Below are 27,776 nucleotides of genomic sequence, written 5' to 3'. Positions count from 1 at the left end.
TTTGTCCTATCTACATTCCAGCAAAAAAAACAGGCAGCTAGGACAACTAAATTTATTTCACGGTATACAACACTATTAAATAAATAAAAGGTAGACATTGTAATTACAAGCAATATAGTTCGTGTTTCTTAAACACTTCACAATACAATATGTAATTGAATAATGTAGACCATCATTTATTGAACCTGAGCATATCAACGATGGGTAAAGAATTTTTCTAGCCCACAAAGCAGGCTTAAAACTCTAGTTTGTCCAAGAGAAGGGTACAAAAAGATAAGTAAATTTTCCTGAATACATCATTGTCCCAAGCTGGTTTTCCTGTAAACATCGTTTGAAATACAATCAGGGTAGCTTGGCAGGAAGTTTTGTTGTTGTTGTTGCTGTTGTTTTATCAGACTGAGGTTTGTAATTGCAAAGGAAATGCATGTGAATGAACGACATTCATGATTATGGTATGGCAAATCAGCATTTACGAAGGGATGGCGTTTTGGATTTCATTGTATTGATGTGGCCAAAATGTCCCAAGTGTAAATTGTATTGTTCATAGTCAACTTTAATGTTATTTAGACATTTGGATTGCCATTGCTAATGTCGCTGTGCACAGAAAACACATTATTCCACCTGCGTATGAAATGTGACGTAGTTTAAGAACATTCAACTTATATTATTGGTGGCAACGTACAGTTTGCTTTCTTCTGGTCGCCTACTTCCTGGACCCTATTATTTCATTGGAAATATCTAATTGTTATTTCTAATGTAACTACCTGCCATGTCACTGAAGCAAATCGTTTTTTTTAGATATGTTCATTTTTCATCTCAATGAATTTTTGGGCACGCTTCAGGCATCCAATCTCCAAGACATAAGCTGCGATTCTATAAAGTATTTTGTTGCCTTTTCTAGGTTACCTAATTTGCTCCACAATAATCCAAGATTCTTCAATAACTCAAGAATCCGCGGATGTGCCGATTTCTCACCATAGATAGTTTCCATCATCGTTAGTGACTGTTCAAAGTAGCTAATTGCTTTTTCCTGATCGAGTTCACTCCATGATACTCCCAAGTTGCGCATTGAACGAGCAATGTCAGGATGTGCCGTATTCTCACCATAAATAGTTTTCCTCATCGCTAGTGACTGTTCGAAGTAGCTAATTGCTTTCTTTTTATCTCCTAGTTCACTCCAAGATAATCCAAGGTCGTCAAACGACTAAGCAATGAGCGGATGTGCCGTGTTGTCTGTATATATCTTTTTCATCATCTCTAATGACTGTTCGAAGTAGCTAATTGCTTTCTTTTTATCTCCTAGTTCACTCCAAGATAATCCAAGGTCGTTAAGTGACTTACCAATGAGCGGATGCGCCGCGTTGTCTCTATAGATCCTTTTCATGATCGCTAATGACTGTTCGAAGTAGCTAATTGCTTTCTTCTGATTTCCGATTTCGGCAAACGATGATCCCAAGTTGTTAAGTAATTGCGCAATTTCTGGACATGTGCTATTCTCTCCATTTATAGCTTTTAAAATGTTTAGTGATTGTTTGAAGTAGCTAATTGCCTTCTGCTGATTGCCGAGTTGAGCCCAAGATGATCCCAAATCATGAAGTGACTTAGCTATTTCCGGATGACCGGTGTCGTTGCCATAAATAAGTTTGCTCATATTCAGCGACTGTTCCAAGTAGCTAATTGCTTTCTTCTGATCTCCGAGGCTACACCAGGTTGACCCTAAATTGCACAGTGACCAAGGAGGTTTAGCAGTGACCGAGCAATGTCACGATGAGCCGCGTTGTCTCCATGGGTAGTTTTTGCCATTGTTAGTGACTGTTCTAAGTAACTTATTGCTTTTTTTTATGATCACCGAGATTCATTAACGATACTCCCAGGTTGTTATATAGATCAATGTCCAAAGGTATTGTGTTCTCATCACCTATAGATTTTCTCATCATTAGACACTGCTCGTAGTAGCTAATTGCTTTCTCTTGATCACCGAGTCTACTCCAAGACAATCCCATTTTCTGAAGTGACCTGGCAATGTCCAGATGTGCTGTATTGTCTCTATAGAGCGTTTTCATCATTTCCATTGACTCGTTATAGAAGTTAATTGCTTTCCTCTGATCGCCAATCTCACTCCAAGATGATCCCAGGTTAAACAGCAAATCAGCAACATTTAGATGTGCTTTGTTGCCCCCATGGATAGTTTTCCTCATCGTTAGCGACTGTTCAAAGTAGCTAATTGCTATCTTTTGATCACCGAGCTGACTCCATGATAATCCAAGGTTGTACAGTGACCGAGCAATGTCACGGCGTGCCTTGTTGTCTCCAAAGGTATTTTTTGCCATTGTTAGTGACTGTTCCAAGTAACTTATTGCTTTTTTATGATCACCGAGAGTCATCAACGATGCTCCTAGGTTGTTATATAGCTCAATGCCCAAGCGTATTGTTTTCTCATCACCAATAGATTTTCTCATCGTTAGAGACTGCTCGAAGTAGCTAATTGCTTTCTTCTGATCTCCGAGCTTAGCCCAGGATAACCCCAGCTTGCATAGTGACCTAGCAATGTCCAGATTGGCCGTACTGTCTCAATAGAGCGTTTTCCTCATTTCAAGTGACTCTTCATAGAACTTATTTGCTTTCCTCTGATCACCTATCTCACTCCCAGAGGACCCCAGGTAAAACAGCGATTCGGCAATATCCGGATGAGCCGTGTGGCCCCCATGGATAGTTTTTCTCATCGTTAGCGACTGCTCCAAGTAGCTTATTGCTTTCTTCTGATCGAGATAACTCCATGATAATCCCAAGTTGTGCAATGAATGAGCAATGTCCAGATGTGCCATGTTGTCTCCATAGATAGTTTTTCTCATCGTTAGTGACTGTTCGAAGTAACTGATTGATTTTTTCAATTCGCCAAGTTTACCCCACGACGATCCCAAGTGCAAAAGTGTTTGAGCAATGTGCGGATGCACCTTGTCGTCTCCATAGATAGTTTCCATCATTTCAATTGTCTGTTCGCAATAGCTAATCGCTTTCGGATAGTCCCCAACATTTAGCCAACACATGCCTAGGTTCAGAAGTACCAGAGCAATATTTTGGTGCGCCGTTTTCTCCCCATAGATAGTTTTCCTCATTGCCAATGACTGCTCCAGGTAACTAATTGCTTTTTTATGATCACCGAGTCTTCTCCAAGAACGTCCCAGGTTGTTAAGTGCCGTAGCAATACCCGGATGTACAGCGTTGTCTCCATAGATAATCTTCAAAATCGCCAGTGCCTGTTTGCTATAGCCAATTGCTTTCTCTTGATTACCGAGGTCACTCCAATGTAACCCAAGGCCCTGAAGTGACTGAGCAATGCCTGGATGAGCCGTGTTGCCTTTAAAAATAGTTTTCATCATCGTTAGTGACTGTTCCAAGTAGCTAATTGCTTTCTTGTGATCGTCGAATTCACCACAAGATGATCCCAGGATATAAAGTGACGCGGCAATGTCCGGATGCGCCGTGTTGTCTCCGTAGATAGCTTTAATCATCGCTAATGACTGTTCGTAGTAACTCATTGTTTTCTTTTTGTCGCCGACTTTACTCCAAGATTTTCCCAGGTCCTGAAGTGACTCAGCGATGTCCGGATGTGGCTTGTTGTCTCCATAGATAGTTTTCCTCATTGTTAGTGATTGTTTGAAGTAACTGATTGCTTTCTTCGGATCACCGAGGTTTTGCCATAATGATCCCAGATACTGAAGTGACTGAGCAATTTCCGGATGTGCCTTGTTTTCTCCATAGATATCTAGACGTATCTGTAAAGACTGCTCAAAATATTGTTTTGCTTTTGAAAGATCACAGTGAATCAAACAGTGTGTTCCCAATTCGAAGTAAATGTTCGAGCGTTTGACTGTATCGCTACCGGCATCTTTCAACGCTGCTTCCAAATGGAATAGCGACTTGTTTGACAAGAATAGTTTGCTAGATATTCGCGCCAAAAATTCATTAGAGTCATTGAAGATTGTCGTTTTCAAAATCTGTTCGAAATGAAGAAAAGGGACGTCCGAAACTATGTTCAATATACTCTCCTCTAAAGGGATAGCCCTGCAGTAGTACCTAAAGAGGGCCTTGGTGTCTGGGATATAGAATATTGATTTCAGTATAGAGTCATGCACCTCATGTGTTTCTGATTGATATTTCATTTCGGCAAGTGGGGACAGACTGTCGTTTTGTCCTCCGTTGGCCATGTATGTTCTCAGTCGGAGCTCAGCCGAGATACTCACGAGAACCATAAGGTGGGTGGCATTCTCATGTTTAATTTTGTTGAATTCATTCAACCTATCTATCACATCCCATGTGCTAGAAACTGAAATCTGACAACAGAGAGCTAGTAGCTCGATTGCAATGCCTGGAAAACGATAGATGTCTTTCTTGACATTTATCAGCTGACCGGTTGGTTCATGGTACGACATCCGGTTTCGGTAGTTGCACAATATTCCAATAGCAGACCAATAACACTGCAAATGTGATTGCATAACATCAGTGATAACTTCCGAGAGTTTTACCAGATACTCGCTCACAAGTGTTTCATCTCCTGCTAAGAAAACGTATCGCCTGAGGATGTCTGACAGGTGGTATCCTTCTGACAGAGAAATGACCATATGTTGAAACTTTGCCATTTCGGCAGGCGTCTGGATGAGGCTAACACTGGCTTTGCTCTTTGTTTTGTCTCTTCCAAATGGAGTCTTACTCGCCCATGGCATAAAGCCATCGAAGGCAAATCCACGAGGTGTGACAAAGTCAAAGAACCAGTCTTTCTCTGGGTCTTCTGATTGGAAGTCATTGAGTGACGGGATGGCCATAGCTGGAAGAATTGTCTCACCGAGGTTGATGACTTTCAAGTGTAGGTAGTGTGTAATGTTGAGAAAGTACCACCGTGTGTCATCATTGTCCTTCCCGTTTTCAATCAGAATGGCGAACTCCAGGTCAGAGTAGGGCGTGACCAGTTCTGTTGCCTGTGAGCCTAACCCGATGAAAGCGTACTTACATGGAGGAGGACCTAGTGTTTCAATGCACTCGCCCACAAGGTCCTTGATGAAACATTGTCTATCCTTGGCGATGGTCTTGAATAAAGCCTTGACTGCTTCAGCTCGCTCGGCCTCGACGTTTTTCATCTTCGGGTCCTTCTCGTCATATTGATACGGATTATGTTGCCGATCGACATCTTCTAGTTGTAACTTTGCTCGGGCTCGCATCTCCTTTAATCGCTTCTGATGACGCATGGCCCGATTAGATGGAACTGACTTGATATTCACCTTTGCTGCGTACCAGAGAAACCATTGCTCTATCTCAAGCAGTCGTTTTGTCACAATGTGTTTGTTCTTGTCTGTTCTGACCATGGCTGCGTTGTACAGAGCTGCTGCCTGAGTGAATTTCTTACCTTCTTTTGTTGTTTTGCCTTGCTGGACGTAGACGTCACCGAGTTTACACAGGCATTCAGCCTCTTTACATAGGTCGGGTTTGTTTGGATCTGTAAACACAGAAATACATCTAGTTAGTCTTCAAACAGATTTGTTGTGCTTCAGTAATAATAAAGCTATGTCGTCTCTAGTCTATTTGTTTGCTTGCTTTGTTGTTTGTTTGCTTCTTTGAGATGTAGTTGTAACTGAATATGGGTGCAGAAATGCTCAGACGATGATAAAAGCACAAAATACAGATGTTGTATTCACAAAATTTTCAGGGGGGAGTCAATGCGAACTGCCCTTTCAATACACTACTACTGTTGCCAGTCAGCTTGTTGTACTAAGCTAGCTATCGGTACCTTAGGAAGCAAGATACTTTATGTGCAAATAATCCCGAAGAGACATTGACTGGACACTAATCTCAAAATCATGTACATTGGTTTCGTGCGGCCTGTTCTTGAGTATGCGTGCGTGATATAACATCCTGGACTGACCAGGGATCTGTTAATGATGATCGAGCGCGTTCAGAAAAAAAAAAAAACGCGTAGAGTCATCTCCGGACCTGAGTATATCATTTATGACTCTGCACTGGACAAGGCTGGTTTTACGGCCGAACTGTGTCTGAAGTTTGCAAGAACTCTGATCAGCAAGGACAAGAATCGCGAATGGTTGCCGTCACAACAGAACACAGAGTATTGTAGATGCTTAAAGCAAAATGCAGGTACTCCTCATTTTCTATATAAATTATGATAATGAGCATTTAATAGTGACACGAGAAATTATGAAAACACTCTATCTAATATAGACATTTTTGAAACAGAATATGTACCAAAAATTACACAAATATCCACCAAATATTTAGGGGGAAAAATCGAGAAGGGTCTGTACTAATCGGCTCCATGGAGCCAGCTCCATGGAGCTAGCTCCATGGAGGCGATTAGTGCAGCCCTGCGGCAAATTTGTTTTCCGCCGCCATGGAGCTAGCTCTACGCACTATGAATCGGCTATTCCAAGATCAGGATGCGCCAGGGTGGTGCACTTGGGCCCAAATTTCAAGTTTCATATTTTCCACTGTCAGCACAGAATATTGTACTACAAGTCATCCCAAACAAGGAACTTTTTTAATTTTTGGATATCGGCAAGCGGTTCTCGAGTTATGCACTTTTAAACTTGCATGTTCACTTCAAATTTTTGCAGTATACGGACACTGCAGCCCAAGTACGTTCAATAACATTTCTTGCATCCTTCAAAGATTGAATCATCAACTTGCAACATAACTATAAACAATGTATTCCATATTGTACTACCTTCATTTTAAGAACTATTTTGGGTTCACTTAATGTCCTAAACAATATGAACTTATCTTGGAAGTTTGGTCAATAAAATGGCAAGTTGAAAAATGTAACAAAACATGAGTGTTATTCTATTTATGAATCAACTAATGAAGTGCATCCTATTAATATCTTCTGTTTTTTACAAAAGTTTATCCAAAAGTTTTAGGAAAACCTTGTTACAAGTAACTGTGCTGCTAAGGAGCTGTGATGTAAGCCAAATAATAACTATTAAACTCTAAGGTATACGGACACTACAGATTATCAGCAATATTAGAAGGCCTGTTTTTAGAAATTGTACTATACATTTCTGGATCCTATATAATCATATGAAGGCCAAATGACATGGCACTTGGAATGGGCTAGTTCTAGGCTGTGTTCAAGATATTTACTTAATATTGATTTTAAAATGTTGTATATTATGGTATGATATATGCTTTGGGGATATTTCTACTAAAAACCGGTAGTTCTGTACACAATTGAAACTGAGCTGCAGTAAGGCTCTGTGTACAGAGGACTGGATTTTTTGTATTCTAGATGTGAATTGAAGGGGGGTCCCAAATGGTGAGGGGGGGTCTCATACCAGGTGAATGTTGTGTTTTGACCTTGTCAAACTATGTTTCAATGCTCTATGCCTTGTTTATAGCTGCCCCTTGTGATGGTTTCTATACACCTGTATTTCTTTTAGGCCTGTCAGGGCCCCTGTATTGACTTTTGTTCTATCTCAAAAGGGAATGCAAGTGCCTACTGTAGGGAACAAAGTCCCTCCTGTACTGGGGTGACCAAATTTTAACTTTATTTACTTGTTTCTGTCAAATTTCCACCTATAATGGGTAACTTGGTCATTCCTAGCCTAGCTTAGGAGGGCTGCCCTGACACCTGCTAGGTCATCAACTCCCATGGGACTGTTTTCGGTCAGAGGTCTTTGATTCTCAGGATACTAACTCACAACCCTGCCCCGCATAGTGTGATGTGATTGACAGCTGTCAATTTTGAACTTCATTTTTCTAATCTGGGAGACTAAAGAGTTTAAACTTAGCACCTGCGCCTAGATCCCACTGTGAGATACCTCAAGTACCATTGAAAGTCCCTTTTGGTGGGATTTTTTTGTGAAATCTGGGCAGTATAGGAGTGGCTGTGGTAGGATAGACTCTGTATTTGCTGAATTAGTTAGAATAAATGGTCTTTCTCTACCTTGTGGGTTTTGGCACCCCCTAATATAGTGGGATTGTCTTCAACTGGCTGTCTGAAGTCTGTAGGACTTATCCAAGGGCTCTGATTGGGGGGGGGGGGTATCTGGGGAATAGCAGTATAGAATTTGTCAGGAATGAATCTGATGACAGTTGACATAACTGGCATTTATTGTAACTGTTTAGTCTGCCCAACACTCAGAGTATGTCCACCATCTTGAAAATCCAAATTACGTAAGATATTCAAGTTCAAACAATTATTACAGGGGCTTTATACCAATATTCTTGTCCTTCATATTGTCCTTAGTCGGATGGTATCACTTGGTGGAAAGTTTCAACAACAAGAAAAAACTTTGGCATTGATCCACCATCTTGGAAGTCCAAATCATGCAAAACCTCACCGAATCTGACGAGACTTTGAGCTTGCGTGAAAGAAAGACTCTACTCGTACTGTTGTGTAGGATAACAAATAAGATTTGGAACAAAATCATTTAAAATGCAACAAAAATGAAATTGGAAGCATGTATGGTACTAACATGGAATATGGTATACGGACACTGCACGTGGTATACGAACACTACAGCTGGGCAATTTATGTCATTATTTCATGTTTTTACAATGACAGTGCAAAGTGACTTTGGTAATAAGGCCATCACCATTAGATGTTTTAGAAAATATAGTTCACATGCACCAAGAGCTTTCATATAACCAAGATGGCGGCCATGAGAGGACGCGCGTCGTATGTGCTCCGTACGTAATTGAATTCTAAGAGCGTTTGCTTGTGTTGCAGAGTGCTTTTACAGCTTATTTCTTTTATAATACATAGTTCATACATTTAGTCAGATTTTTATTCTGCAAGATCGCCATGGATCGTGAAAAAGACGGAGGAAAAGGTGATTCTATGCCGGCGAAGACAACAAAGAAGTACAGAACGAGATCTGTGAACACAAAGCCGTGGAATACACCAGCGAAGGACATCCAAGAGTTTGAAGTACTCTCCGAAGACTACACAGACAGTGAAAGAACGAAGGTATGTAATCTCAAGTGTCGCACTTCATCGGATCGCATTCCTTTATGGATAAATGCCACCAAAACCCACATTGACGAAGAGCTTGGAAAACAAACAGGGTACACTTTCACCTGGAAGGACAAGAACTCTCAGCTCTCAGTCACAGACCCTACAAAGTCAGGAGACAGTAGCAAGATTCTGACCATTCACTTTTATAAGTCAGGAACTATTCTCATACACGGCAAAGGGTCCAATTGGTTTGCTGAAGCTGTATTCCCGAAAGTGAAAGTCGCGATCAACAGCGCAACAAGTACTAGTTCATGCCAGAGTCAAGATGGCGGTCAAATCGCGGAGAAATTGACAGTGAATGAGGTTGGAACAATAGACAACAACCTAGGAACAATAGAGACGGATACAGACGCTGACAAGTCCGCCATGATGGCATCCGACATTGAACCGGTCCAGTTCACACCTGTGAAGTCAGGCGCCACAGACGAGACCATAGAGAAAGAAAACAGAGCAGAATATACCACTCCAAAGTCGGTCACTTCCCCTACTATCCGCAAAGTGCTCGGAGGTCTGGAAAATATCATCCTGAGCCCTTTCAACAAGATGCGAGAGTCTGCTGGTAAAACTACTAGTAAAAGTAGAGAAGATAAGTCCCAACAAACAAACCGATCGCCGCGGCGCGCTCTACTAAACGACAACTCATCCCCCCAGGCGAAGAACTCTGATGCTAATAGCGAGGTTTTATACACTACTCTAGTAGACGAATTAAATGAACTGAAAACACTAGTTTTCAACAACAAAGTAGCGATGGATAAACAAGGGAAGCAAGTCGCCGATCTGCAAGCTAACGTTCAAAATAAGACAAAGAAGATTGAGAAACAGGCCAAACAAATCGAGGATTTGAAGAACGAACTTCAACATCAGCGTGAATTCACTAAAGACCTGTCTGACAGACTTTCCTCCAAATGCGAATGTGTTCCTCGGAGTGACGAGCGTAGACTTCAACGCTTATATTCGGAGATCGTAAGCAACCATGAAAATCCCGGAAACATCGGCACCCAGTTATCCACAGCTCCTGGCGGCACTCAAACACCAGCAGCGTTAGACACCGGTACTCAAGCTTCGACAGCCCCGAGCACTCAGGCGCCTAAGGGCCCTGTAGCCCCTGGTACACGGGCCCCGGCAGCCCCGGGCAGAAAGGCCTTGGCAGCCCCCGACACACGGGTACCAGCAGTCCCCCGTACACAGGACCTGACAGTCCTTCCAACACAAGTTCCGGCTGACCATTGCACACAGGCCCCGGCAACCCCAAGTCTCCAGGCCCCGGCAGCCCCCCGGCTCCAGGCCCCGGCAACCCCCGGTCCCCAGGCCCCGGCAGCCCCCGGTCTCCAGGCCCCGGCAGCCCCCGGTTTCCAGGCCCCGGCAGCCCCCGGTCTCCAGGCCCCGGCAGCCCCCCGTCTCCAGGCCCCGGCAGCCCCCGGTCTCCAGGCCCCGGCAGCCCCCCGTCTCCAGGCCCCGGCAGCCCCCCGCACACCAGCCCGGACGGAGAAGAGACAAATCAGAATCTTTGCCGACTCTCTTTGGAATGACGTTGACACAAACAGAATGTTCAATCACAAAAGTTCAGCCATCGTCAAGTCCAGCACATTAAGGAAAGCTTCTGAAAACGTCAACTCATCCCCTGACACCACGACAGAACTAGTTATCTTTCATGTCGCTTCAAATGACATGGACAACACAAGGCTCCAAACAGACAGTGTGAACATTTGTGTAGGCGATACGCGCAGACTAATCAACAATGCAAAATCATCTTTTCCAAATGCAACCATAGCTATATCCCAAGTCCTACCAAGAGGACGACACATGGAATCCACACTTAACAAGAACATTGCTTCCTACAACAACACCGTCGAGAAGTTATGTGTGGAAGATGACAAAATCTTCTACATCAGACATAGGCTGTTAGCAGAGGATCGATCGCTGTACAAAGCCGACGGGATCCATATCACCCCAGACGCTGGTGTTAGACTGCTGGTGGCCGACGTGAAGCGCACACTGCGCCACCACCAGCAGTCTATCACAAACACGACCGGCAGCAGACAACACACGAACCCCGGCGGACAACAAACAAGACCACCAAGGAATAGATCGAGAGGGAACACCATGATGTACACACATCCCGACCGGTACTCCGCTCCGAGACACCTCCCCCAGCAGAATCAGCCGCCGTTCCCGTGGAACCCAGCGCCTCCAGCTCCTCAGCACTGGAACGAACGGCCCGGGCTGATGCGGAAAGACAAGCGCCACGCAATAGAAACCCTGATGAACATTATGAGAGACTTTCTAAATGATTAAACGGACATTGGAAGGAGACAATCGGTAGATGAAAATAACGAGAGATTACTCAGGTAACGATTCATTATTTTACTTACTTACTGATAGGATAAGTTTAACTTTAGGTTTTAATTGTCATATACTCCTTTGTTGTAGTTCATAGTTCCATTTTATTTCGGCATAATGTATGAAGTACTAGATTTTCCATTCATATCAAGTTAAAATAAGTTGTTCCTATATTCACTCTGTACACAATGCAACCACGCTCTTCCTATTTACCGGCGCTCATTCGATTTTTCTCATCTCAGAATGTCAATTCAAAAGGTGGCCCTGAAATTTGGTTCATGGAACATTCAGGGCGGTCTCAGGCGAAAAAGCCAAGATGAGGATTTTATTTCTTATTTTAATAATTTCGATTTTGTAGCTATGCAAGAAACTTGGCTCAGGCCAGGGGACAACTTTAGAATAGAATCATTTAGTTTTTGTAGAAGTGATAGAAATGTTAAAAAATCGTGTAGAAGAAACTCTGGCGGAGTAGTCTTCATGTTTCGTAACAAATTCTCGAAGGGCGTAACAAAACTTCCCACTAGACATTCAGATTTGTTATGGTGTAGGTTAGATAAAACTTTCTTTGGCCTTGAAAAGGACTTGTTCGTAGGATGTGTTTACCTATCTCCAGAAAACTCAACATCTCTCCAAATGAAAAATAACGCGATGTTTGATATTCTACAAGAAGATATTTGTCGATTCTCCAGTCAAGGCAGCGTCTTAATCCTAGGAGACTTAAACGCTAGGACAGCATCACTACAGGAAACATTTATAGAGGATGACTGTTTAAACCAAAACTTTATAGATCTTAGAGAAGATATAAAACACAGGGCAAGCTGTGATAAGGGAACAAACAGATACGGTAATCAACTAATAGAAACGTGCTCGGCAGCTAACCTTGTCATTTTAAACGGCCGCATACCTGGTGATTTTTCTGGAAAATTGACATGCCACAAATATAATGGGTCAAGTTTGGTGGACTACTTTATCGTCAATTATGAATTCCTACAAAAAGTCCAATATCTGAAAGTTAGCGACCTCTCTGTATTTTCTGACCATTGCCTATTAACTTGTTCGATTTCGACAAATTACTCGCCTTACGTGCAACAAATAAAAGCTCCGACTTACCCGTTACCAACGAAATACATCTGGGACGACGACTCGCAAGCTAAATTCACAGAAGCGCTCCGAACACCTTTGATAGTAAATGACTTACAAATTTTCTTAGATAAGCCCTTCGACAATGTGGATCATGCTGTAAATGAATTTGCAGCAATAATTACTCGTGTAGCAGATACGTCCCTTAAAAAGATCGTACACAAGAATCATAAGAGAAAGAAAAGAATTAGTAAACCATGGTTCAACTCTTCATGCGCTTCTCTTAGACGTAAAGTTAACCAATTAGCCACCCAATTCTCCAAATGCCCATGGAAACTTGACATTCGACAATCATATTTCTGCAACCTCAAATTATACAAGAAGAAAGTTAAGACCACAAAAAGACTATTCAAAGAAAAGCAATGGAAAAATCTTAGTAAACTTAGTAAAGTCGAGCCTCAAAAATTCTGGAGGGAATTGAAATTACATAGGCAGGACAGTGACGTTAAAGACGAAGTAGATAGTAACATCAGCCCCGATGACTGGAGAAATCATTTTGAAAGTCTCAATAACTTAGCTGGAACTAGTGAGTCTGATAAAAAATTCCACCAATACATTGCGCAAAAAAGGCCTGACCTCTGCCAAACGGTAGACAAAGACAACACGAAGCACACAAACAACATAATTAGCAGCCTTGAAAAGTTAGCACCAAGCCCACTTGATTTAGAAATAACGAAAGACGAAATCCTTGAGGGTTTACGTAATCTAAAAGGAAGCAAAGCGTGTGGTACAGACTCTATCATAAACGAAATGCTGAAATATGGAGATGCAAAACTCATTACACCACTTAAAAAACTCTTCAACATTGTTCTTCATTCCGGTAATTTTCCAAGTCAATGGAGTCAAAGCATATTAGTCCCTATCTATAAGAGTGGTGGTACGTCAAACCCGTCTAATTATAGAGGAATAGCTATATCCAGCTGTGTTGGGAAACTATTCACGTTCATATTAAGCAGACGTTTACAGCACTTCCTCGAAGATAACAACTTATTATCCCCTTTCCAGTCTGGCTTCCGTAAAAACTTCCGTACCAGTGACAACATATTCGTACTTAAAACATTAATTGACAAACAGATATCTGAACCCGGTGGTAAATTGTATGCCTGCTTCGTAGACTTTAAGAAAGCCTTTGACTCTGTCTGGAGAGATGGGCTATTCTATAAAATCTTAGCTTCTGGTATAGGAGGTGATTTCTTCAGAACCATAAAATCTATCTACTCTAATCTAGAATATTGTGTCAAAACGCCGATTGGACTATCAGATTTCTTTAAATCGACCTGTGGTGTGCGCCAAGGATGCAATCTAAGCCCGCTTCTGTTTAATCTTTATATTAACGATCTGCCAAACATTTTCTCCCCATCTTTATGTGATCCTATTGCCCTAGAAGACACTCATATAAACAGTCTTCTCTGGGCGGACGACCTTGTACTATTGTCTAAATCAGAAGCAGGTCTAAAAGAATGTTTGAAAAATCTTGATGAATTCTGCTCCCTCTGGAAATTATCAATTAACAAAGATAAAACTAAAGTAATGATCTTTTCAAAAAATGGAAGAACAGGTACAAATAAACGATCCACCTTCCAATCACAGGGGCATATAATTAACATCGCACAGTTTTATACATACTTAGGGGTAGATATAACCCCTACGGGTTCATTCGCACGTGCTACTAAGCAATTGCGTTTAAAAAAAGCTCTACGTGCTTCCTTTAAACTCAAATCTTTGCTAGCATCAAACTACAATCCATCCATTTCTCTTGCCCTCGATCTGTTCAATAGTTTAGTTAAACCTATCTTACTTTACTGCGCTGAAATACTGGGGCCAAACATTCAATGTAGGGATTTGATTCTTAACGGTGTACAGGAAAGTCCCGCTGAAAACATTAGAGAAACAATATATGATATATTTTCGCCGATATTGGGCACAAATGTGCCTCTCCTAAAGGTTGCACGTATTGGAAAGAAATGCGATGTGTCGTCGTCTCGTCCTGTTTTAGTTCGCTTTAAGAAATATAATGATAAATTAAACATTTTGTACCAATCAAAACTACTAGCTAACCAAAATATATCGTTGAATCATCCCAAATCATCGTATGAAGTGTCCGATCTAGAGTATGTTCTCCTCAATTACTGTAAAACGCTACTTCAAGTTCCCAGAAGTTCCGTTAATGCCGCCGTAAGGGGTGAACTCGGCACATTTCCACTGTATATAGAAGCCCAGACACAACTTATCAAATATTGGATTAGAATACAAAACCTTCCTAATGACAGAATAGTTAAAAAAGCTTATCATATTGCTGTAGAACAGGAGCAGGACTGGGCCGTTCATGTGCGAGATATATTATGCCGACACGGCTTCCAAAATGTTTGGCTAAACCCAACAGTTGACGCCAAGCATTTTGGTAACGTGTTCAAAGAACGCCTGAAAGACACGTTTGTTTCTGGCTGGAGGCAAGAGATTAGAAGTTACAGCAAGCTACAAACCTATTCTAAATTCAAAACTGACTTTATATTTGAGAAGTATCTTTCCTCAATCCAAAATAGATCATTTGTTGCGAACATAACCAAACTGCGAATTAGCGCACACTGTTTAGAAATAGAGAAAGGTCGTCATCATAATGTACCAGCCACTCAGAGACGTTGTCCTACCTGCAAACATACTGTTGAAGATGAATTCCACTTTCTGTTAACATGTCCCACGTATAATGAAGAAAGACAGACACTTATGAATGTTATCACCCGCAATTCAAATATAACTTTACTATCGAAGACAAGCTCAGAAACGTTCAATTTACTTATGTCATGTCCTGACGCAATTTCCTTGTACATAGGCCAATACATATCTGCCTGTTTTCTCAAGAGAAATCGATTAATCTCTGACGCAAGCAATTGATGTTTCCCTTGTATCATGTAATATACTTCATATATGTATTCTGTATTACTCTTATTGGATACCGTAGTGTGTAGACTTAACTTTTGTAGAATTCATTAGCATTGTTAATAAGCAAAGACTTATAAGTCCTGATATTTTGTACTACCTACGAACTTGCCATACATTGTACCCGTTACAGTTGTTGTGCAATAAACTTTGATTGATTGATTGATATTCCTTTTGATAAACCTTTTTTTTACCAGTATACGGACACTACGCATTTTTTGGACAACAACTACAGGCAACTGTAATCCATCTGCCATAGTATCCCAAAGTGCAAGCAGGACAAAAACACATCTTTATGTTACATATGACTATACCAACTGAGTAACATGCAAAATGGCCAGTTCCATCACCATTTTTTTTTACTGCAAAGATATCTTTTAGTAAAATGTGTTAAAAACAGCATTTTTCATAACGTTCAATACATATTGAAATTATGTTCATGCAAAGAAAAAATGTCCAATTATCATCTATTTTTTTGCACAATACATCAGATTAGGCTAGCCTTATCATAAAATTCAGTTCTTGATTAATTTTTGTTATATTAGTTGAATGCTGAATTTAAAACTTGCATTATCAAAGTGCACCGATATAACGCATATTTTAGGCTAATTTTGGGCATTAAATTGGTCACAGCATAATGTTTTGAACAGTTATTTACCAACAAACTGCAGGATTGTCTGCAAAATGATTGTATTTGGATAATAAAATGAAAAAAATACCAACAGGATGTGATAAAAGCAACCTAAGAAGACGATAACGATGGAAGATGCTATTGGCGCACCCTTATCTTGGAATAGCCGAATGCATATATATGGTTCATGTCACCTTCAAGAAAAATACATATGTATGGTTCACGTCACCTTGAAGGAAAAAATCTAACTAAAAAAATCAAGCTTCATAGAGCTGGCTCTAGCACAATGAATGCAGACACATGGTTCACCTCACCCTAAAGAGAATTTGCATACATTTTAGCTCCATAGAGCTAGCTCCATGGAGCTAATAGTACAACCCCACGGCAGCTTTTTCCAGCTTCGTAGAGCTGGCTCTTTTTCCAGCTTTGTGGAGATGGCTTTACGCACTTTGAATGCATACTTATGGTTCGCGTCACCCCCCTTTTTTTTTAATACTCCGCCATGGATATACGCTCTGGTTAACGATAACGGGCTTCATAGAGCTGGCTCCACGCACAATGAATGCAGACTCATGGTTCACGTCACCCTCAAGAAAGTTTGTATCCCTTAGAGCTAGCTCCATGGAGCTATTGATACAACCTTTCGGCATTTTTTCCAGCTCCGTAGAGCTGGCTCTACGCACAATGAATGCAGACTTATGGTTATCGTCACCCTCAAGAAAAAACAAATACCCCGCATGTATATACGTAGAGCTGGCTCTACACACAATGAATGCAGACTCATGGTTTTCGTCACCTTCAAGAAAATGTGTATATATGGTTCACGTCACCATGAAAAGAATAGAAATTACTCCTCCATATAGCGGCTTTAGATAACATAACTTGGCGGTTTCACGAACAATGAATGCAATACATGGTTCACGTCACCTTGAAAAAAATCACTCCTCCATGGAGGGCTTTACCGAACGATAAACATAGGCTCCACGCACAATGAACGCAATACATGGTTCACGTCTCCTTAGGCTTTAATCAATAGCCTATGAAGGAACTCCCTAGAACTCCTCTACGAACCTTCTGGGTTCGAATCTCGGTTGGGATTACTTGTTTCTACTCGCTCCTTTGATTTCTTTCACTTCCATGAAGGTCAGTGCTCGTAGAGTCCTGCTGCAGTCCCGTTAGACTACCGAACACTAAGAAGGGACTACGTATACCGTGGCTGGTGTCAGCATTTTTATGCGGTGCTCATGGTGTTCGTAAGACCTTGGCAACCAGAACAAATACATGTAGGAAAATGTATTCACTTGTTTTACGCTAAACATTTATTTCTTTGGTTGCGCCTTAGTAGAAGGAAGGCAGATTGAGCATTCGTGTCACCGTACGTTTGGTCGATGGGAGACTAAAGTTCCTGAAATCAAAGGGACAAGAGGATAGACCTCCTGCACGAACACGCTTGTCGTGAACGTGCAAAGGAAAGGGTTGTGTTGCGTTGTGTTGTGTTGCATTGTATTCAGGGCTGTTCCCCAGTTTATAGTGTTTGTGAAATATGCCACCCCCCGTGTGACGCTGATTGTGCGACCCGCCGGGCCGGAAATACAGTCCTGTAACTAACGTTACAGTAATAACAGTTGCTAACCCCCTGGTGAATGTGGATTTGCCCGTTACTCCGCAAACAAGTCAAATTTATGGTTGGCGTCATGAAAAGGGGAAAGGGATCTCGAACCAGTTTAGCTCAAATGAACTCAATGAACAGATGAGCTACTCTTCCACTGGTCGTGACAGAGAAGACAGACGCTATATGTACAGTATTTACAGGTTCATTGTACCGGGGAAATTCCCCTAGCTCTTTTCGACAAGCACAATGAACAGTGGACCACGGCTTAACGTCCCGTCCTAAGGACTGCGATCTTTAACGGTAGCGTGCATGTCGGGTGAGCGACACAGCCGGGATCGAACCCGGGGCTTCTAATTCCAGAGGCAAGATCGCTAACCACTGGACTACGCACGCTACTGAAGTCATCTATTAGTAACCCCTTAGAGTTGATTGAATGTGCATTTCAGACTAAAGCACTAGAATATAAACCACAGATGTAGATTATCTCCACAGTAGTACAGCGTGACGTTGGTGTTTTCCGTCGTGAATTTTCCACAGCGAACCAGAAAATACTTACACATTATTAGAGTCCGCATTATAGGGCCCGGGGGCGGAACGCGGCGGACGTCAGAAAGAAACTTTCACACCAGGCAAACTGGTGGTCCGCTGTGAGACACGCCCACGGTACTCTCTGCCAGTGAAAAATGTGTCGCCTGGCTGTTGCTATGGTAATGGCCCTCGAAAGTCTCGACGGGATGTAATAATGTAAACAAAATGCAGCCTATGTAGTATGTTGACAACACGGGACCGACGCGCGAGTTCATTGTTCTTATTTGGAGGCGCGAAAGGCGGTTAGATCAGAGGCACTTGTCGGCTCCTTGCACACACACAAACACACACCGAACGAGAGCAAGACGGTTTTATAAATAACACCTTCTGGACGAAAGTAATATTATGCGCCTTTATTTTTGTACAATTAAATTGGAGACAAAAATCTTAAATGCTGACATAATTGTGGAAATGTAAATCGAACAATAAAAAAGGTACCCACTAGTAGTAGTACCATGGAACGACCCAAGCGAGAGGCGCCTTTCTAAAATGTTGCAAGTGAACATAACATAGATATTATCTGCATTTTACAAAATTTTTGCCGAACGTTACGTTAAAGTTTTGGCCCCCACAACAGGTGTTTGCTAAAATATATAGTATACAATTGTCTAGTTTTATAGCTTTGATTTTGCATTGAAAGTGCGTGGAGCCATAGGAAATGCATGCGACCACAGCTTGTAAGCATTGTAAGTTCGCTAGCGTTCTCCGTAGAGATGTTTTAATTTTTTTTCTCAGGCGTGACGTTAACCATGATTTTGCATTGAAAGTGCGTAGAGCCATAGGAAATGCATGGGACCACAGCTTGTAAGCATTGTAAGGTCACTAGCGTTGTCCGTAGAGATTTTTTACATTTTTCTTAGGGGTGACGTTAACCATGATTTTGCATTGAAAGTGCGTAGAGCCAGCCAGCCAGCTCCATGGAGGTGGAAAAAAAATATGCCGCAGGGCTGCACTAATCGGCTCCATGGAGCTATTATTGCAGATACTATTGGCAAAATCCCATGCGGCCAGATTCGTCGCAAAAATTTGTCGGTCGTTTGTGGGTTTAGGTAATTAGCAGCAACATGATTTTAGAAGTATTTTGGGGCTAAAAATCAGCAAAGGAACATGGTTTTGTAATAGTTGATCCACTTACGATTTTTAGCGTACCTGCAGTATTGAGTCATTCTTCAGCATGTAACTTAGTTTAGTGCTTTTATTACACGACTGAAGAAAAATATACACCAATTGTCTACATACTGACAATATTGTACTACAGGGTATAAACACAATCACGTAAAAATTGGTTCGTGAATGAGTTATGACAAAGAGAAAAATACCATGAATGAGCTTCAAGGAGGCCGCAAACTTCTTATCTGCTAATTCCAGGTTACCATCAGCCAGGGCACGGTCTCCTGTAGTTAGGTACTCATCGTATGCCCTGCATTTGAAGGTATTGTTTTACGTACATGATTGATTATATGTTAAGTAATATTGTCTGTATACGTACAAAAGGCAATCATGCTGAACACCAGATAAACATTATCTCAATTGTCGATCAAAAAGAGGTAAATTTTAATATTCATTAATCGACAAGTGAAGGTCTCACTTCTCAAAATGAAACTGAGAAAAACAAACTATATTGTTGATAACTGAAGACAAACCTGCAATCTGGAACATGTTCAGGTGTCTGGCTTGAGATGTAGTCACTCGGTGACCTAAGAGATATTCAGGTAGCTTTGTTATTTGGGCAAACTTAACTGTTCAACTCATATCTACATCAAAGTGCATTTTAACACATTTGTTGGGATAACAAGTATTTCGTATACCTGTGGTAGCAACAACAAAAACATTACAAGTCAACATTACCGCATGGGTGTTTGTTGCCTTCTGTTCTAACATTTTTTAAACCCTTATAACAATCTATCTGAGATAACTTAATGTTGAGAAAAATTTCGAATATTTATCTGATGAACATGTTATTTGTATTAGTTTCAAAACTGTTGCAAACAAAATTTATCATTTGGTCTAACATGTTCTAACATTCTAAAAACATCTGTTAACCGAAGGAGGCGTAAACGAGGTATTGTTGTTGGTGTGTGTGTGTGTGTGGTCCGTGTGTGTGTGTGTGTGCACGTGTGTCTGTGTGTGCGTGCGTGTGTGTTTATGAAGAAGAACTATGTGCGTGTTTGTATACAGAACATACAAAAACTATTGGAAACTATAGAACTTAGTAGCAATGTGGGACCATCAATGAAACATAGATTACACAAATTGGGACCATATTAGCAGTACTGTTATTCTGTAACACTTCACAAAATATGTCCACAATTGTGTTTGTATCCTTGTTATCATGCGAGCTTTTTAACAAGAACTGGAATAGCCCATATCTCCGTTACGTATCTTGAAAAATTTGTTGGCATACGTGCATATTGCATTCAATTAATTATCCATACATCAATTGATAAGTTTTATTTATTTATTTATTACTGTATCCCTTATAATCAAGTATCCCTTATAAGCAATGTTCATTCTTTATAGTACATATCATAATACTGCAACACAATAATTAGGTCTTCTTAAGGATAATTGAGGACCTTATCTTGCAACAGACAGAAATCACATAATTTGTAATATAGAGTTCAACGACAATCTTCGCCAACTGACATTAGCATTTTCAAGTGATACATCATAATAGTTGATTTTTATGTTCATTTATTATATATGTTAATTATGAAAATACTGATCTAATTTTCATAGATTATATCAGTTGATCATCTTCTCTTCCCAAATAAGAGGGTTCTTTTAAGTTTGAAAGTACTTACCTTAGGAAAAAAGGCTAGTATTTCCTCATAAACTATGAAAATTAGGCCTTCCTTTGCATGATGTTTCATAATGTCCATATTCACTGAACTTCCAAATGCTGCAATAATGAAATCCCCGTCATATACCACTATGAAATCACAGTATTTTTTCATTTATCATACAAGCTATGTATCTCTTCATAATTCATATTTGTCGATATTTCTCTATTGCCCAGTTACAGATGTCATGTGTTTGAGAGGCCCATAAAAAGATAAAGTAGATTTATGAACTTTCCTCAGTAATTATGCAAATTAGCCCTTATTGGCATAATTGTAACATGGGTATAAAAATCATAACTTGAATTATCTACAAACCAAAATCCATGTCGACGATCTGTCAATTAACACCTTCTTGAGTTATTGTCTTTCAAGGTTTGAAACAAAATCGGCTCCTGTAGTTAAAAAAAATGAGGACATGAGGACAATCCACACAGGCATTCTCGAGTAATCGTGGTGATAGACACACACACACACACACACACACACACACACACACACACACACACACACACACACACACACACACACACACAAACGAACGTTGACCAAAACATAACCTCATCGGCGAAGGTAACAAGGAACTGCATTGTGAGTCCTAGTTTTTATATGGCAGGTTGCCACCCCCCTCCCCCCAAAATACTAACACTTCGGTGGTTGATCGTATTGCTGCAACGTGGTGTTATTTTACGTTTACATCTTTGACGGCTATTAATTAATGGTCCCAAGATATCAATCCAATGGGAATAAACGTAAGATAACATGCTTAAAAATGTTTGCGTTGTTAACACATTAGGTAGCAGGGGTCATATCCTGTGCGCATGACAATTAAAACAGCACTTAGTCATCTATAATCTCGACAACTTGATCTATGCAATTACCCCTTTAGGTCAAATTTTGCGAGGTCTTCGGTCGACCGTTCAACTACCGATATACTAGTATCCAATCGGAAAGTGTAAGTCGGAAAGTGGAAAGTGCACAGACAACCCCAAAAGAGGTTGTTGTTTTGTAAAAGACCGCATATTTTCTGAATACAAAATCAACCAAAGTTTTTAAAAAAATGTCACTGATGAACAAATAAATGAACCATTTATAATCCAGGATTGAGTGGTGCCCCTTCATGCAGACCCATGGGGTATGATGCATGATGGGTATCATCCCTTAAGTATTGGTTACTAAGGTGTTTTTGCTTAAGTTCCCGGTCAATTTTTTGGTCAACGCAATAGAAAAGTTGTTGTCATGGTTGGAACAACTATTCACACAGACGCTACAAACATTTATTTTTATTAACTTCGGACCTAGATTTCTAAGAGCGCCCCATTTCCAAATTTTGTGAAGGCCTTTTTCAAGTCTTAAGTATGGGTTTCAATGGGATGATTTACAAATATCAAAGTGCATTCTAATCCAAAGGAAAGGGGAATGCAGTTATTAAGACTCTAAGTTGACAAACAAGTATCCAGAAACACATTGCAAAAGTAATTTTAAAAATCAACCCAGGCTTTCTTAAGAGCCGCCAAGTTGAAATTTGTCCAACGGTTGTTTACGATACACGCTACACTTGGCTGGAATTAATCTGAAGGTTACTCGGGGGGTTATCAGAATATTGATTCTGTATAAAATAACCGCTGCCTTGTCCAGGCTCAAGGTCATGTTGCCAATACAATTACGTTTTTGGATTCAGAAAAATATATTATTAGCAGAACCAGAACACTTTCCCCTGGTGTTGTCTCAGCCTTTAGGGCACGGTTACATAAACATGCCCTGTACAATTTATATCGTGCGATTTCCAGATGCTATGACAGAATCAAACGTTGTAACTCATGGCAGTGGTATGTTTAATTCATAAGACATCTCATATTTGTAACACTCGTAGACATCAACGAATGCCCCAAATATCCTATTCTTAACCTGTCGCACATTGTATGTACGATGTATTTATTGGTTCAATAAATGTACATGCCAGGGTTGCCCAATTAGCCGGAGGCTATTACTAAGGGCGAACCCATGTGCGGTAATAGGACTGTTGGTTTTGAACCACTATGTACGATATATGTGACAAAGTCTAACGGACCATTGCAAAATGTGCAAGTTAGCCAACTGTTACAAAATTTGTAAACATGATGCATTTACTACCAATCTGCTAATCGCACAGACCAGCTCCATCCATTATCCCATGCCTTTCCATCGCACTTTGATAAATTCTGCTGCACTTTGATTGGGCCGTGGGCTGACTTCTCATATTTGCAAACTCTGACCTTTCAAAGTGCTGCCCCATGAGATCAAATATTGGTTTGTGCTGTTTTTACCCCGCTGTTTTTATGAACTGATACGTCTTGTCAAGGCTCGCGTTTATCCCACCTGGCTCAAAGAGGTTGCCGACAAACACTCTTAAAATGACTGCCAAACCCTACAGAGTGCACTATCTACAAAGAAATATACTAGAACTTTTACGTTTGTTTGAAACTATCTTAAGTACCACCCTACACTACCATTATTTTCTTATTATCTCCATAAAAAATGGAGATATAGTTTTGGGTGTGTTAGTGTGTGTGTTTGTTTGTTTGTTTGTCTGTTTGTTTGTCTGCCTGTTTGTGTTTCCGCACTACTGTAGTCAGCATAACTCAAGAACCTCTTGATGGATTACGATGATATTTGGTATGTGGGCAGGTGTTGTGAAGTCGAAGTTCAAGGTCGATTTTGGGCCCCCTGGTATGTGATCTTGGTACTTTTTGGTGGCAGATAGCTTGTAATGCAATAAAGAAGTGGTGTAGGTTTGGGCCCCCTAGCAGCTTCCTCTGGAACTGCAGGGGCGTTTTTGTGAAAATCTTCTAAAGTAAAAAAAAATGAACAAAGGAACAACGGATTTCCATGATATTTAGTATGCAGGTAGCTTAGATAGAGATATAAACAATGAAGTGCAAATTATGCTAATTGGGACTTAATTTGCATAGCTAATGAGGAAAATCTATATTTGCAGTGCAGTGTTTTTCATTATCAGACTCAAATACATGTAACATATGTAGTTTATGGAAAGTGGAGCATCAACAGATACCAATTATGCAAATAAATTCCTAATTTGCATAAGTAATGCAAAAACACCATAATTCATCTAATTGGAAAATTATAGGACTGTTAATATTGCAACATGTGTACGTTAGATAAAGGTGTTAATGACCAAGCATATATTATGCAAATGTGTACGTCATTTGCATGAATAGAATTGTTCATGGAGATATGAGGTCGTGGAACTCTTGGTTTTCTTGTTTTCTTATGTTGAGAAAAATTGTCGTACACAAAGAAAACCAAGAACATTCAAGAAACCTTTTGCGAAAGTCTATGTATGTCAATTCTTACACAAAGAAGTTTGTACTTGTTTTTCTGAAGTCAAAAATATATTTCTAGCATGAAAAATGTTCTTTGTAGAAGGAAAAACAAGAAAAATGATTTTTTTGGTAGTGTATATGTACCAAAAACATGACAGACCCATTGTTCACTTATTCTCTTTCAAAGTCTCAAATTTGCCCCAGTTGTTCCCCCGCAGCTACTAGGTCGCCCGAATCCCGTTGCCGTTGAGGGTAGGGCATAATCGACCTTGCTCTCTGCTAACTACATGCCAACCATTTTGCGGATCCAAAAATAGTAGATGTATGCTGTCCACAAACAAATCACCTAGATTACGAATAGAAGGAATTTAAAGAAATCTGGAATGAATCTAACACAATAAACCGAACTTTCGCAAATAGATGTAATGGCCTTAACTAAATCGATTTAGGTATACAGAAAGAATTTTGGGTACACAACATAAAATAAAGTAGAATAAAGTAGAAATTTAAAAAGTCTTGTGTCTCTCTTAAGAACTTCAAGATAAAATTATACAGCTATTTTCTAAATTTCAAACAATAAATAAAAAAAAGAAAACAGTGTTTCTGAATATCATAACTAGTGCACTTCCACATTATAGCCTACAAAAACATCTAGGTAAACGAAAATTAGGTGCAGAACTCCATTTTTGGTTGCACAAAAGTGCACATGCAGTCAGTATCACGATCCCTGCTACACAATAGGCTCCGCCCAAAAATACACATTTCACCAAGGTTGATATTCCCACTGCTGTACTTACATGAACTGTTGACCCTTTGCTTCACCGATGACGTCAGTGTCTGATGACGTAACAGCTAAGTTACGACGCAAGTGGCATTTTTCTTGTTGTCGCTTGCACTTTATACCCTACATTGAGAAGAAATTGAAGGTTAATTCAGCACGAAAGTTCATCTTAATCGCTAAATGCCATTTGAAGAAGCTTAGAGTTTGCTTAACAAGTGAGGCAAACATGAACGGATGACTCCTAGTCTGCTCGTGGCTTTCGCCAGTGTAACAGTGGCCTTGATTACGGTTTCTACTCGCCATATATAGTTGTGCCCTCCACTGCCATAAACAAAGACGCGAATAAAGTATATACTACACAACAAATGAATTGTACCTTTTAAAAATGTACAACGTTCAGAAGGTAACTTCTACCAAAGTAGAATTACATCCAAATATTACTTCTCACGGCAACATTAAGTTTTATGCAAAATATCTTAACACCACTCTAAAAACGCGGGAAAACACCTACCTTCTTCCTGGTTGTTTTCTCTTTTGCCATCTCTTTTCTGATTCTTGCTGTGTAGAACAAGCGATCGGTGAGTCCCGCTATGCCCTGGACCCCCTCACACTGTGCCAGTGCAGTGCTGTACAGAGCAGTGGCCTTGGTCAAACCTGGCGTGTCTCTAGTTTCTTTTCCTCTTTTAAGGTAAACATCACCGATACTCTTAATGGCCTCCACCCTTAACATATTGTCCTCGTCTGCGATTCCTTCTATCATTAACTTGGCATATTCAATCAGAACTGGGTCATTGTCACAGCCAGAAATTAACCGTTGATCCGGGTGTAGAAACTTCTCAGCCACCTTGGCAGGCGAAGACATTTTCTCATCGTTGGTTTGGGGCTCATAATCACAAGGGATTGTTCCTCTTTTCCCTTCTCGTAGTTTCTCTGCGTACCAGTAATGATCGTCGAGACTCTTTGCTACATCTGCGTTTTCACAGAGAAGCGATGCGGTCCTGTACAACATCATGGCCTTGTGAAATTGTTTCTTCTCCAAGTTCACGTCTCCCAGACTTTTCAGCACCTCCACTTCCACCGACCTGTCCATGTCCGCCATGGCGTCCACTAGGGCACGGAGGTAGACAGTCTCGCCAGGGACTGGTCCGTAACTCCTGACCCTCTCGTCCGCCTCACGTAGTTTCTCGCAAACCCTCAACATGGCGGACCTCTGCCAAGAGAACGTCTCTAAAACTACTAACATGTACCTCGAGTTTGTAGCTCCTCGTGTTTGCTTTGGGCGGTACACGGTGACTTGAACAAACACAGGGCTGGACAAACATCCCACTTAAGGTTTCAGCATTACATCATTCATCAGCCAATAACAAGTTCAAAAGTTCAATAAACCCTCACAAGCTTCATCATGAACACATAACGTAACATGACCTATTTACGTGCAGGAGTAGTTTACGTCCAGTTTGGGTCATGTCCACATGTCGCGGTGTATTATGCCAAAGCCTGTTCTCATGAGAAACAAAGAACGTCATAAGTATGATCCTTAGCCATCTCTCTCTTTTATACAAAACATTTGTCCAGCGACATAACAGAATAAACCCCTGAACCAGTAAGAACAAGTTGCACGGAAGAGTCATGCATGACGCATTTCATATGTAATTCGACACCACGTATTTCATCATGTTTTTCTAACTTACACGATAGCTAGTATCTTTTAAAAGTAGCTGACGATAAACCTTTCTTTGATATGCAGACTATCCATGGTTATTCGAGGTTTGAAACTCTTGCGAGATTTAGGAAGGTTTGATACAACCTAGCGACCCCCGCTCAGATGATACATTTTTGCACGACATAACATCATGGCCATGCGTTTATCACGTGAACGCCACGTGCTGCTGATGTCGGGGAAATTCACAATAACAAAATTGTTTTCTTCCATCGCGTCGGGCAAGCGGAGGGACAAACATAGTGACTTTACTGTCATTTGTCTGTAGACTACTTTCGACAGTTACTGTGCATTTTTTTCCGGTCTACATGTATGTTCTTCAAGCATAGCACTAGAAGGGAAAATACTGAGGTAGACGATAAAGGGTAAGCCTAGCACAATTCTACACCATATACCCCAGTATAAATACATGCTCGCACGGCGTTAAACAGGCGGAGAAAAACTTACAGACCATGCATTTTCTTGTTAGAAGAGCTGATATTTCTACCCATGGGTTAAACATTTGGCTCTGTCCGCGCGGTTTTAGGATCAATAACGTTTTAAATAAATTTGACGTTAACTGGTCATGTTACGTTACCTGGCAGTATTTTGATAAGCATGTAGCAACTTTTAAAAAAATCATTATGCCATTAGATCGTACTATTACAATTTTCGGGGAGACCAATATTGATATCACGGTCAAGTGTTTGTGACTCCCTGTCGTAAAGCAGAACATTGTATTCTGTTTGTTAAGGGGGAGACAACTAGCAGAGGTAGAGGTCACCTGTTTTGTCTCCCTTCCATTTTTCATAATGGTGTGAAGTCGATGTTCGGATGGAGTTAAGCACTTGGGCATCCTTAAA

General features: G+C 40.7%; 1 protein-coding gene across 1 annotated transcript; it reads right to left on the bottom strand.

Annotated features, from left to right (window-relative positions):
- Nucleotides 1–38: 38 nt before the first annotated feature.
- On the bottom strand, nt 39–26,479 carry LOC136441449 (uncharacterized). Its single transcript, XM_066437735.1, has 5 exons — nt 25,726–26,479; nt 25,231–25,337; nt 19,914–19,967; nt 19,590–19,690; nt 39–5,491 (listed from the first exon to the last, which is right to left on the bottom strand). The coding sequence occupies exons 1-5, from the start codon at nt 26,455–26,457 to the stop codon at nt 2,571–2,573; spliced, it is 3,915 nt and encodes a 1,304-aa protein (XP_066293832.1). The 5' UTR covers nt 26,458–26,479; the 3' UTR covers nt 39–2,570.
- Nucleotides 26,480–27,776: the final 1,297 nt, after the last annotated feature.

The sequence above is a fragment of the Branchiostoma lanceolatum genome, chromosome 9 (assembly GCF_035083965.1).
Source record: "Branchiostoma lanceolatum isolate klBraLanc5 chromosome 9, klBraLanc5.hap2, whole genome shotgun sequence".
Taxonomy (NCBI): Eukaryota; Metazoa; Chordata; class Leptocardii; order Amphioxiformes; family Branchiostomatidae; genus Branchiostoma; species Branchiostoma lanceolatum.
Note: the sequence above shows the minus strand (reverse complement) of the source record. Positions and strands in the feature narration are given on the sequence as shown.

What these genes read in the sequence shown, in the direction of transcription:
- LOC136441449 (XM_066437735.1), bottom strand. Translation starts at nt 26,457, where the DNA reads ATGTTAGTAGTTTTAGAGACGTTCTCTTGGCAGAGGTCCGCCATGTTG. An exon ending in GCAAAGGGTCAACAGTTCAT is followed by an intron (nt 19,968 to 25,230) that starts GTAAGTACAGCA and finishes AATATCTCTTAG; the next exon opens with GTCACCGAGTGACTACATCT. An exon ending in GAACATGTTCCAGATTGCAG is followed by an intron (nt 19,691 to 19,913) that starts GTTTGTCTTCAG and finishes CTTCAAATGCAG; the next exon opens with GGCATACGATGAGTACCTAA.